The 14721-nt window shown below is 34.8% G+C and overlaps 1 protein-coding gene and 1 long non-coding RNA gene across 25 annotated transcripts in view; one reads left to right on the top strand and one right to left on the bottom strand.

Annotated features, from left to right (window-relative positions):
- LOC143919989 (uncharacterized) overlaps positions 1-628 on the top strand; it is a 1633-nt gene extending 1005 nt beyond the window's left edge. The window contains exons 2-3 of the long non-coding RNA XR_013261293.1: positions 57-194; positions 265-628. This is a non-coding gene — a long non-coding RNA (uncharacterized LOC143919989). The remainder of the gene's footprint in view (positions 1-56; positions 195-264) is intronic.
- LOC143919974 (uncharacterized) overlaps positions 1-14721 on the bottom strand; it is a 25699-nt gene extending 10978 nt beyond the window's left edge. For 4 of the 24 annotated variants that reach the window (XM_077442600.1, XM_077442613.1, XM_077442608.1 and 1 more), the window contains exons 1-5: positions 6923-7061; positions 4282-4419; positions 4013-4178; positions 3763-3908; positions 3550-3668 (exon numbers count right to left, since the gene is read on the bottom strand). In XM_077442600.1, coding sequence (XP_077298726.1) covers positions 3550-3668; positions 3763-3908; positions 4013-4178; positions 4282-4338 — 488 coding nt within the window. In that variant the 5' untranslated portion in view covers positions 4339-4419; positions 6923-7061. The other 20 variants (XM_077442599.1, XM_077442612.1, XM_077442606.1 and 17 more) reach the window with 15 other exon arrangements.

Genomic DNA, 14721 nt, shown 5'->3' with positions numbered 1-14721 from the left:
TACAGTTGCATCTCAAGTAGTTAAATACCGACTTCACTTGTTGGAAGAAAACAAAGACAAAATTGTAACTACATATAAGTTTGTACATATAATTGAAATTGATCAACATTTAAAGTTAACTCAGAAGTCAAATTTACAAACATCCTTCTATCCAGGGGTTGATTTTAATCGCCCTTAATTTGAATAGCTTGTATGTATGTATTACAGTATTATATATTTAATAGATTTAATATTCCTATTACATAATACCTAAATTTCCCACAGTGGACACCAGCTGGCCAAGAACAAGGAGTAAATAAAACATATTTTGTATATATATATCATAGATCTGAGGCCTCATTATCTTCGCCTGAAGGCTCCAGCTACATCTCAGTCTTTCAGTCTCAACCAAGGCATACACAAAACACATCAACGCAGGGACCAATTCAGAAAAGTATCCGAGTATCGGACATGGTATAACATCAATGATTACATATGCATAAAATGTTTTGATCAGTTCTTTAAGTTGATTGATGTAGATAAATTAAATGAATTATTACTTTAGCTCTAATTACAAATGGAAGTATAAAATGTAAGGAATAAAAACGATTTAAAGTTACATTATTAATAGCAAATCCTCCTCAAATTCATTGAACAATTATTTTATTGTTAACTAACTGAACCCCGGCATGCGTTGCAATGCCATATTAACGCATGCAATTTCCGTTCCCGTTCCCATTTGTCGGAATAACGCAGGCAGCGAACACATTTGAAATTATTGCCTTGCAATGATACTCATTCCCGTTTTTTTTTCACAGTAATCTTCCCGGACATGCATACAACAAATACTGAAAGTTCCATCGTAATCGGTTTAGTGGTTTAGGAGCCTATTCGATACAACCCACAGAGGCATTCATTTTTATATATGTATATAGATAATAAAATTGAACTCTATTTCCAATTAATAAATATATAAATATTATACTTCTAATTTAATTAATAGGGATTAAAATCATTAATATTTCATATTTATATAGTTTTACTAGAAACATTACATTTTCACTAATTACATTCACTTGTCCAAAGAAAACAAGGACAAAATTTTGATTACATATAATTGAAATTGATGAACTTAAAGTTAGCTCAGAAGTCAAATTTACAAACATCCTTCTAGTTGGGGGTTGGTTTTAATCGACCTTAATTTGAATAGCTTGTATGTATTACTGCATTATATATTTATTAGATTTAATATTCCTATTATTCTTATTACCCAATACCTAAATTTCCCAAAGTGGACACCAGCTGGGCAAGAACAATGAGTAAATAAAACATATATTATAAATATATACATATATATCATAGATCTGAGGCCTCATTATCTTCGCCTGAAGGTTCCAGCTGCTTCTCAGTATTTCAGTCTTTCAAATTTAGACCTAAAAGATCATATTTGAAAGATTGAAACTGCATTCGTTGGATTGTATCATATGAGAGTTTTGCATAAGATGAAAGGACCAATGCAATGATAGACTTGTCTAGGGTTGTCAATGATGATGGTGATATTGTCAAGTTGTCATGGTGAGTCAAATGTATAGTCAATAAATCCCTATACAAAAGTATAAAAAAAAATTTACAAGTTTTGCATATAAATGGAGGTCAAAAAGTTCCGATGTGTATTTGTTTACTACATATATAATTGGCAATTAGCTGATAGATTGAGTCCAATCTGGCAGCTCTACCTATTATCGACACATCCTTGACTCAAACTTATATACTTAAATAGCCTTTAAACATGCTCTGCCTCAAACGGTAAACTTTAAGGATATAAAAAAAAGTATACATGAACTGCTCATAACATAACCTCCAAACAGTACACATAGTTTTATACAATGAAATGCTAATATAACCGAACAAGGAAAGTGTTACAATAAATAAAAGATCAATGAAAACGGGTGTTCAATATCAATACCTTTTACGTAAAACAGGAAAGCCTTTGTTTGGCGTTTAACTTTTACAGTCTATGTAATAATGATTCAACCTTGTGATAATATTTATCATTATATGGCACATTGTTTCACTCTGATTTTCTTTGTCTCTGATGTTAAATATTGATGAGCTTTGTCTTTTTGTTTTTATCAACAACAAAAAAAACTAAACATATTGTGAAAATTTACTTAAATATTTATTTATTTTAAATACTCAAGTAATATAACAGTGTAATTCCATTAAAACGTGTTATATATAAACGTATATATATATATATATATATATATATATATATATATATATATATATATATATATATATATATATATATATATATATATATATATATACATACATACATACATACATACATACATACATACATACATACATACATACATACATACATACATACATACATACATACATACATACATACATACATATATACATATATATATATATATATATATATATATATATATATATATATATATATATATATATATATATATATATATATATATAATATCGCTATTCTGTGTGTCTATCTGTCAGTCTGAGATAACGCTCGTCGTACTATAGTAGAGTTCGTTGTGGGATCGTACACATGACGACGACACATTTCTTTTAATTTATTTTTATTTAATAACTTAATATGCCAACACCCATGCAATGATATATCATCGGGTACAACACTAGTCTAATCCAATATATAATGTCGAAAGACACTTTGTAAGTTCGTATCTTTGGTTGAGAACTTCAAAAACAAAAAAAGTTTCTATGACGACAATTCAATTGGTTGAATATTATATTTTTTTGGATTCAAAAAAATTTAATAAAAATACAAACGAATATTTACTATTAGATTCGCCATATGTATTCTGTTTATATTACAAATACTGAGCGAAGCCGGGTAAAACAACTAGTATATGTATATAAACAGAAGATGGGACAAACGATTGAAAATACTTGAACTTATGCATGAAAAAACTAGTTCCTTTGTCAATTTATTATTTTGCTTACAATATAACTCGCTAGATTGGTTCGTTTATGAACAAACTAGTATGTTCATGAACAAACAAAATGTATTATATTACAAACACTGAGCGAAGCCGGGTAAAACAATTAGTATATGTATATAAACAGAAGATGGGACAAACGATTGAAAATACTTGAACTTATGCATGAAAAAACTAGTTCGTTTGTCAATTTATTCTTTTGCTTACAATATAACTGGCCAGATTGGTTCGTTTATGAACAAACTAGTATGTTCAAGAACAAACAAAATGTATTAGATTACAAACACTGAGCGAAGCCGGGTAAAACAACTAGTAATAAATAAAATTAAGATGGCTAATAGACTAATTCTCATCCCTTAATGTAATGAATCGTATGAAGAGCTACATACACTATCATTTTACATGACTCGTTATGTTTCAAAACTCAACAATCAATTTTTTTCCATTACATTCAAACAAACCGAGACTTTCCAACCTTCATATATACAGAGAACACAATAAAAAAAAATCAAACTAACACACTTTCGACTTATAGTAAATTGTAACAATCATATTGCAAATATACTTGTGTTGCTGAAGAAGAGCTTGAAGTGCGGCAGTTCTACCTAAACTCGTTTGCAGCGCGGCTTTCGTAGTGGCGAGCTCTTTTTCCATTTGCAAACAGCGATTCTTATAAACTTCACTCTGAAATATCACAAACAAAAAACAGCGTCAACACATGAAAACCGAATCAAAAACATACATACATACATATAAAATACACAATCTCCGGCCTCACATTTGAATCGACCTCTTTGGTCGGCGAAACTTCTTCGTTGACGGACGCCGTCAGTTTCGTCGCTTCGGGTTCGTTTTGCGATGATGCCGAATTCACTAAACCGCTCGAGGAATTACTTTTAGAAAAGACTAATTGGAATTGTAAATCTGCAACACGAGAACAACGAGCACAACAAAAAATTAAACTCCGATGACTGATAACATACGAGTACCTCTTACGCATATTTTGTATGTACGTTGAAAATTTTCACCTCTATTTTTTTGTTTAAGTATATCTACTTCGTCGTGAAGACGCGTCAGCATATTTTGATGTTTCGCCTGCAGAAAACGAATGTTCTCCTGCAGCTGATTGACGCTGCGGAGCAGATCGTTGTTGCTGCTCACCGTCGTCACGAGGTCGGCGCTCGGCTTCTTCACCTGCAAACCCAAAACGTGATGATGATACAAACAACCGATCGTCGAAACGCACGCCATTTTATATCATTTTATATCATACATGATATAAAAACGACCCACTCACATTGTTCACTTGTGAAAACGGCACTTCCGGCATCTTGACCAGCACTTTAGAAGTCATTTTGATATTTTTTATTCTAATTTATAATTCACTTCGGATTTATTTCGTACGATTTCGAATGTCGACCGCGCACAAACTTAACTGATTCAAAACACAACCAACATAAATTACACTACGCTAACTCTTCACCGTTACTCATAAGTTAAATATAATCTATTCGTATGACACTATATTTTTATTTTAAACCGGCAATGTTTAAGCAATCACTGGTTTTGTGCGTTCAGCATTATACTTATAGATTTTCCCACAAATATGCAATTTCTTTTCATAGGAATTTCACATGTTCATACACACAAGTTTAAATAAAAAAATACACTACTATGTAGTATTATATATATCAATGGAATTTATAATTAAAATTTGGCAACCTTGTATGCCCACAATAGCAAATATTCTTATTTACTACTTACTACCCACCCACGCATGAAATTTAATTTTATTATAATATATATTACAAAATAGAAACGGCCAACAATATGAATATTGTATATCTGATATAGTATAATACTACACACACCAAAACACAATAAATCGCATAAACATCACACTGAAAACTCTTATCAACGCATTCTTTCAAACACAATCGAACCATTGAAACCTACACTAGATTTAGACACAGCTCTGCAAAAAGGATCCAACCTACATGAGTAGAATATTGATCTATACAACGTCATAAAACTTCAATATACATATATTACCATTACGTGAAACGAATTATTGGCCGAGGTATATTTATTTTTGGCATAGATATACATATACCAGGAAGGCCTAACAGGTAAACCCCAATGCGCCTTCTTAGACGACAATTAATTAACAAACATTGCAGCATTTTTTTATTACATAAATCGCTGTATTTCGGTATTTGTATGTATTTCGGGACAGCCAAATGTCCCGATTTTCGATAGCTGCTTATTGACCTGTCATTGTTCAAAAATACAGACACGCACGAATCTCAACCTCACGGTAGATTACACATCCATAGTTAAAGAAGCAAGAAAAGCGACATTAATCTTCTTCGGCAATATGTAATTAATTCCATTCAATATTCAAATAACTAAATAAACCGAAAAAAAAAATAAAGGAAATACTAGTGTATAAAAAGAAGCACCTTAAATGTAATGCATTTATTAAGATTACGCTTTATACAAAGTTTCGCATCATTCTTGGAATATCTGTACCTGGGGGGCAAGGGGGGCGGGGGAGTATAATTAAAATGTCGCGGTTTGGATATCAATAAATTTGGCAGCCCTAGTTACATATGTACATATGTTGCAATGACCCAATATGAAAAAGTAAAATCTACCGAAGGTAGGGCTGCCAGGCGTCCCGAGATTCCGATTTCAAGCCTTTCGTCCCAGCGTCCCGAAGAGACATTTCGGGATAGCCAAATGTCCCGGTTTTTGATAACTGCTTATTGACCTGTCATTGTTCAAAAATACAGACACGCACGAATCTCAACCTCACGGTAGATTACACATCCATAGTTAAAGAAGCAAGAAAAGCGACATTAATCTTCTTCGGCAATATGTAAATAATTCCATTTAATATTAAAATAACTAAATAAACCGAAAAAAAAATAAAGGAAATACTAGTTTATAAAAAGAAGCACCTTAAATGTAATGCATTTATTAAGATTACGCTTTATACAAAGTTTCGTATCATTCTATTAATATCTGTACCTGAGGGGCAAGGGGGGGGAGTATAATTAAAATGTCCCGGTTTGGATATCAATAAATCTGGCAGCCCTAACAGAAGGTAGTTATGAAGGTAGATCACACATCCATGGTTAAAGAAGCAAGAAAAGCGACATTAATCTTCTTCGGCAATATGTAATTAATTCCATTCAATATTCAAATAACTAAATAAACCGAAAAAAAAATAAAGGAAATACTAGTTTATAAAAAGAAGCACCTTAAATGTAATGCATTTATTAAGATTACGCTTTATACAAAGTTTCGTATCATTCTTGTAATATCTGTAACTGGGGGGGCAAGGGGGGGGGCGGGGGAGTATAATTAAAATGTCCCGGTTTGGATATCAATAAATCTGGCAGCCCTAACAGAAGGTAGTTATGAAGGTAGATCACACATCCATGGTTAAAGAAGCAAGAAAAGCGACATTAATCTTCTTCGGCAATATGTAATTAATTCCATTCAATATTCAAATAACTAAATAAACCGAAAAAAAAAATAAAGGAAATACTAGTTTATAAAAAGAAGCACCTTAAATGTAATGCATTTATTAAGATTACGCTTTATACAAAGTTTCGTATCATTCTTGTAATATCTGTACCTGGGGGGGCAAGGGGGGGGGGGGCGGGGGAGTATAATTGAAATGTCCCGGTTTGGATATCAATAAATCTGGCAGCCCTAACCGAAGGTAGTTTTTGAGAGATGGGTACAAGAAGTTTACCGAGCGGGTATTCCGACTAGGAGTACAAAGCTACCCAACTTAATATTGTACAAAAAAAAACAAGTCATGTGAATCGAATCCTTTCTGCAGAGCCGTGAGTAAAAATGCGTTCGGCAAACTCGTCATGGCACAAAATATTAGTGTGTATATTAAAATAAAAATGACATCACACCAAACAAGCAAGCGAGCGAGCACAACCGTTCACTCGAGATAAGGAACACTTTCAAATTTCCTTCGAAAAACCGGAAGTGGGTCGACTAGTACCAAGACGATACGCGTCTCCACCATTCGACCGTTCGCGGGCGACTGTCGACAAACCGTCTGTCTGTCTGTGTGTGTGTGTATGTGGACAAAGAAGACGATGTGCCCACGAGGACACGCAGACAAAAGCGACCTGCCGGATGACGAGGCGATCGCTGATGCTGAATCATCGTCTCCGTCGATCGAGAGAGAGAGATAGAGAGAGAGACGCAGACCGATGGAGATATTTCGGTTCGAGAATGGTAGCTGACTCATCAAGGTCGCACCTCACGGTCACGACCTGGAGGTATCTTGACCCTACAGTCAGTCGACTTGACTCGCCATCAAAACAAACAACTTCAGCACCCACACCCGAGCTAAATATTATGACAGGTGCGAATTTAGACATCGCAGTGAGGAATCGGACTCGAACCACCGGCTGGTCGGTCGGCGCAATACACTCGAACAGAGAAATGCTATAATGATAGAAGTGGCTTTAAGGTCTGACCGCACTGTGCGGCAACCGAACGATCCGACACTTCACAACAGTACGCGACCAAATATTGTTTGTATGAAATTGTATGAAACATAACGCACTGCGCGACAGTCGCATGACGTAGAACGACACCTTGCGTCGAAGTTGACTTTTCGACCAACTAAGTTAAGTGGGGGTTGCCTTGCGACAATTATTCTCCTTCTACATATCGTAACTTTGAAATAGCATGTAGGCATAATCTTTGGGTTTTTCTCGATTGTTCTTCTTCCTCGCATATCAAAGATACTATAATAGCGTCCGTTTCGTCCATCTTGCTCCGTGCTACCGAACGAATGATTGAAATAATTTGTCGTTCAAGTACGGTTTACCTAATACTGTCGCACACTGTTGTGAAGTGTCGGATCGTTCGTTTGACGCATAGTGCGGTCAGAGCTTTAGGCGTTATATTGTTGTCAAATGACGATTGTCCACAGACATTCCTAAATAATTTTAGCATCGGTCGTATTTGATGCTTGATGCTCGACGTATGTCCGATAAAAACCTATCTGTTTGTTTATATCACTCGCAAGATGGGCAAGTGCATCGTTAAAAATTGCACAATGCATTCAAAAACACACGATAAACAACATGGGATACATTTTTATAAGTACATTGATGTGATTGTATTCCGTGCGTTGTAGCGTAGTTACGGAGACGTACCGCGTAATATTGACACAATTTATTTATTCTATTATTATAACATTTCTCTGCGCTCGAATGTCTTTTCAGTAATTTGATTATTAGTCATATTACCCAAAAGACAAGTTTTGCCATGAAAATCGCGAATACGGAATATTTGGCACTCGAGTTCTCGTTCGTATGATAGTTATCGTTCCAGATGTTCCGCTATAGAGGGTTTAGTGACTTTTGGGCGAGCGCTTTGTGACCAATAATCACCGAACCGTCTTTTCAAGCTGACTCAACTGAACTGTGGTATGGCTCGGTGGTTGCGTTCATGTTAACCCTTTGAATGCTGACCAACGCCGATCGGCGTTTTGCCAACAAGTCCGTGAGCCTGTAATATGCCGATAGGCGTTGCATTTTGAGTATGTAAAAAATAAACAAGAATAATACCCACTGAGCCTTTCCAGGTGGCATTGAAAAAAAATTCATTGAACATGGGTGGTGTAATCCGTGTCAATGTTTATAAAGACTGGTTGACACTGGAATTTCTGAATTTATAACCATAGCAGAATTTCTCGGTGGAAATCCCTAACCGCTGAGTATTTTAGATTGCGGCTTGGCATTTAGATTGTGAGCGTTACATTTTAACAACAATGAAGAAGATGGAACTAGTTTTGGAAAAATACATACATTAATAGACTTCTTTTATATTGTCGCAAGATATATTAGAGACTCTAAACACACTTTTACAAAACTCGAAATCCTCGACGGTAGTTATCTAGGGTTTGTTTGGATTAGCTACAATTTTATACGAGCTCTCTATTGGATTTCTAAATAATTCTAGTTGGAAATGTTGACGAAATTTTTTAAGCGCGGCGGGCTTTCAACAGAAAATACGTCAGCACTCAAAGGGCTAATCTTTAATGCTGCTGGTCAGACTTGGATATTTGTGACTCCGAGTCGATCGTTTCCTAGCCACTATGTCACCAATATCTGAATTTGATTTATATACAGTATGTAAAAATTTTGTGCTTGTCTAAATCCATAGATGTCTATGGATTAATTCATGAATTAATTAATTGTTAATTCCGTGTTCTTCAGCCTTTCGAAATACAACGATTTACATAATAAAAAATGCTGCTATATTTGTTAATTAATTGTCTAGGAAGGTGCATTGGGATTTACGTGGTAGGCCTTCCTGGTATATATCTATGTAAATAAATAAACCGTCATATGATCAATGTATTTTACTTGATAAATAGCCGTACAAGTTCGTTCCATATTCGACGAACTTAAGGCTTAAAACAGCGAGAAGGAATTGAAAGAATCTGAATAGAATCTGAAATACAAAAAATTTTGAACCAGAAAAATAAAACATCTTTTGACGTTTTGTTCAAATAAATATAAATATAATGCGCCACAGACAAAGTTTTGCTCGTGTGAAAATCAAAATTCACTATAAAATGATCGAAGGGTATAAATAATTAATTAAAAATAATAATCCAAGTATTAAGAAATTTATTTTTGGAAAAAAAAGTGCCTTTGTTTTGAATTTGGAAACAATGGTCACCTTACACTATATAGACGTCATCAAACTACAGAAGATGACGTAATGCAAAATTTAAAAAACAAGCACTTAAGATTATAAATCAATGACAAAAAACTATGCACGCGCCGTACAAATGACAAAGTTTATCTTGGGTAGATTTGAACGCAATAAAATTGCACAAAATGGAAAATGCTTAGCAAAGAATTTTTATGAATCATCGATAAGCATAGTCACCTAAACATCAAAATATACTTGCACGACGAATGCAATAACTAATCAAAGCAGCGATAGCTTGGTAATTAGAGCGTTCCGTCTACGATCAAAAGGTCCTAAGTTCATAACGTGATAGAAGATTTGCATTCCAATTTCTCAACGTTGCAATATCAACAATAAATTGAATGAAGACGCTTGAAAGTGAAAAGGTTCTAAAAAGTTTATCTCTTATTAAACAGACTTTCACTTTCGAATCACCGAAAGAAAAGTCTTCCGAAGATATGTACTTGACCATGAGAACAAAACCTGATTGGTACCACACTCGACCTATCTAAACAGCAAAATATACGTACATATGTAACAAATTGGACCAACGACTTTGTTACAAACTTAACCAACACATACTAAATCACTCAATCAGTGGCTATACAGCTATCAGAATCAATTCAACTTTAGGAAGATTTTAATATTTACTATTATTTAGTTTACCCAATTTAAACAGCTATATATGTACATATGTAGACCAAACTATACAATTCAAACTACTATGACTTATATAAAAGTCAACCTATGTATTTACCCAATCATTCAATAATGATACAATACCAAACAGCCTTTGACACAGCTTCACCAATAACTTCCTGCAGCTACCCATCAAATCAATAATTACGAAAAGAAAAGATGCAACAATTAAAAATGTCACAGCCACACAACATAACTCATAACACCAGTCAATATAATCAATCAAACATTTACCTATTCCAACGTTTGAACTCAAAACCTACTACTACTTTACTGAAAAATTACTTCATATCGAAAATAGTTCACAAAATCATTATTCAACAACAGAACATCCCACTAATAAGTCAACTTTTGACAAAGAATCCAGTGCAAGTGCACAATTTATAACCCTAGATTAATAATCGAACATGTACATATATATACATACCTATTCCAACGTTTAAACTAAAACCTACTACTAATTTACTGAAAACTTCCTGCATATCGAAAAGAGTTCACCAAATCATTATTCCACAACAGAATAGCTCACTAATAAATCAACTTTTGACACAGTGCACCTTAGTGCAAGTGCACAATTTATAACACAAGATTAGTAATCAAACATTTACCTATTCCAACGTTTGAACTCAAAATCTACTACCACTTTACTGAAAACTTACTGCACATCGAAAAGAGTTCACAAAATCATTATTCAACAATGGAATATCCCACCAATAAATTAATTTTTAACGCTGCCCCTAGTGCAAGTATAAAATTTATAATCCAAGATTTGTAAGTTAAGTATAATGTTTTGCGTTTAACAATATTTAAAAACACTGGTGGCCCGTAATACGCTTACTCTGTTTTTCCAAGATTCTAAACATATCGAATTAAAACAAGCGATAACAATTAGTGAATTAAGTCAAACAGAAATAGTATTTGTAGAACTTAAAATCGGACTTCCGCCACTTTCAAATACAACGGCTCAATCAATCAAACATCTACCTATTCCAACGTTTGAGCTCAAAAACTAACTATTGCAAACATTGAGAGGACTTGACCAATAGCCATACCTACAGATATCCCATCCTACCTACCAAATCATACACAAATCTTACATTAGCAAACAACCAACCACTGACACAACTAGTGCCAGAGCATAATATATGTAACTCATACTATAGTATTTTTAGAACTGACAATCGGACTTCCACCACTTTCAAATACAACGGCTCAATCAATCAAACATCTACCTATTCCAACGTTTGAGCTCAAAAACTAACTATTGCATACATTGAGAGGACTTTCCAATAGCTTTACCTACAGATATCCCATCCTACCTACCAAATCATACACAAATCTTACATTAGCAAACAACCAACCACTGACACAACTAGTGCCAGAGCATAATATATGTAACTCATACTATAGTATTTTTAGAACTGACAATCGGACTTCCACCACTTTCAAATACAACGGCTCAATCAATCAAACATCTACCTATTCCAACGTTTGAGCTCAAAAACGAACTAATGCATACATTGAGAGGACTTACCGATAGCCTTACCTACAGATATCCCATCCTACCCACCAAATCATTTATTTATTTAATAGTTTTGGACCATTGTGGCATTACAGGAAGAACCTAATGCGCCACAATGGTCTACATTTGAAAAATATATAAAAACATGATATAAAAACAAGTAAACTGTAAATAAAGGAAAAAAGCAAAAGCAGAAAACATGGTAAAATAAAATAATAATAAAAAAAGTAACAAAAGGAAAATAATACATCATTCAGAGAGAAAAAAAAATAACAAAAGTGTAAAAATTAAAAATAAAATCCATAAATCCCATTCTTTGTTTACACTGAACAAAATTAAAATAGTATAAAAAAAATATACAAAGGAGAAAGAAAAAGTAAAATAAAATAAAACAAAATATAAATAAATAAAAAATCACAGCGAGGCCCAAATGGAAGAGAGTAGATTAAGATTCCACTCATTCATCACATTCAAATTAAGAAAGTAATGATGAGCGCAGGTTACCAGATAAACATGTTAAAATAATATCCGACAATCTACGCTCCCCAAGGTGGAAAATATCACATTCAGGGACAGCAGCAACGATTTCACTGAGAAGTCGAATAGCTCTTGGAATAGGAGCCATCCGAAAGAGAACTGTGCGAGCAGCAGGTACAACCATCAAATGATGATGTCTACCACATAATCTATAAATCATATATACATACATATGTACATTAGCAAACAACTGACACAACTAGTGCAACAGCACAATATGACTCAAAACACTCATCTGATCGGATCGTTTGAGCTGTAAAGCCAACTGCTATGCGATTGAAAACATCAGCGCTGAAATACCCTTCCACGGCACCATCGACGACTCGAGACCGACTTGACATCGTACCCAATTCGCGATAAGAATACACAATTCTATGCTAAAACACACACACACACACACACACACACACACACACACACACAGACATCCGGGTTCGTCACGCCTTGAACACGTAACCTTTCTAAAACTATTCCGTCGTGCATTACAATATTATATTGACCCGGTTCGAACCGACCGGCTAGCGAGACCGCATACGTTAATCAACAACGAACCAACGACACGCTGCTGCCGATCTTCGCGTATCGCCATCGAGAGAAACCGACGTTTCGACGGGTCGGTTGCACTCGGCGAAACACTCCGGCTCGAAGGCCCGGCACTTTGCAACCGCCCCTATCGATCCGTGCTCGAAGGACCGGAACTCGCACAGAGCATGCTCGTCGCGCATGCGCACAACACCCAGTTTCACACACACACCAACGTTACCCACATTCGTGCACTTCTACATTATTCACCGCGTCCATCCGTGCCCCCAACTGGCGCCATTCGATCGAGATTCGTACGTACGTTCGGTTCGGGAAACCCGCTCGAAAAAACTGGATTTGGGGCTTGAAAACCCCGAAGGGGTTTTCGAGCCCCAATAGGGGCCGGGGGGGGGGGGGGGTGAGGGAAGGAGAAAGGGAAAAAATGGCGCATGCAACCCCGCCCACCTCTCTCTCTCTCTCTCTCTCTCTCCCGAGAAAGTCTTAAGGGGGGAGTCGAGGTTTTCGACCCCAAAAGGAAAGCTATGCATGTTTATCGTAAAATTAGCGCACGCCTATATTTACGCCCATATCACAAATGGTAAAGTAAACCATTCATTCCGTATAGGTAGAAAAATAGCCGACGAAAAAAAAATCAAAAAAATGTCTGACATATACATATTATTATTTATTATATGCATGAAACCGCGAAGCTGAGAGCGGTTTCAGACTGGCGTTTTATACACGCGTATAGGCTCGTTTTTTTATATATTTAATATTAAATTAATATTTAAAATTGGCTATATTTAATATTAATATCACTGAGCAACAAAAAAAAAAATAACCAGAGCTGAGACTAGCCAATCGTTTACTAAGTTTGACCCACTGAATTCGAATATGATATTGATTTTTGTTGGTGGGTGATCGTTTACGAGATATGAGCGTTTAAAAAAATCCGCGATTTTTATCCCGGTTTTTTGGCTTTTGCGGTCTTTAACTCAAAATTTAGGATTGTTACGCTCAAAGTGAGTATTGGAATCAATAGTCAGATATTTTTCCTATTAATTGTTGTATTTCATTGCTTTAAAATACTTCTAATTAATTGTCTAGCGAATTTTAAAAGTCAAAAATATATTTTTTTTTACGGATTTTTTTTCCGTGCTATTTTTCATTTATTTGGCAAATTTTTTATTTCACCACGTTTTTAAGGATTGGTTTTCTATCTTAATATTTTTATCTAAACGTACTAACTAAAGCAATTTAAATGCTTTCGTTGTATATATGGTTGTATCGCGTAATATGTTAGGGCATCTCGCTCTGGTAACTCAAAAACGTGATTTTTTGTTGCTCAGTGTATTTAATATATAATACAAAACATATAGGCAATAATAAATAAAAACATGCACTTCCAAAAACGAGATTATACGCGCGTATAAAACGCTAGTCTGAAACCGCCCCTGTGAAAAAAAATCGGCCAAAAACAGTAACGGAAACGGGAAATACGGGAATGAGTGGCATTGCAACGCAATAATTTCAAATGTTTTCGCGTCTCAACATGCGTTATTAGGGTAAAATAAACAAATAATTGAATAACTTAAAATGTGTTCTACTGTATGTATGTAGATATAGTAAAAATAATTGTATATTCGTGAGCGCACTGCACAATATGTGCAGTGTACACGTACCACGCACTACGCACTACAGTACAGT

This window comes from Arctopsyche grandis, chromosome 12 (genome assembly GCF_051622035.1).
Source record: "Arctopsyche grandis isolate Sample6627 chromosome 12, ASM5162203v2, whole genome shotgun sequence".
In the NCBI taxonomy this organism is placed as follows: domain Eukaryota; kingdom Metazoa; phylum Arthropoda; class Insecta; order Trichoptera; family Hydropsychidae; genus Arctopsyche; species Arctopsyche grandis.
Note: the sequence above shows the minus strand (reverse complement) of the source record. Positions and strands in the feature narration are given on the sequence as shown.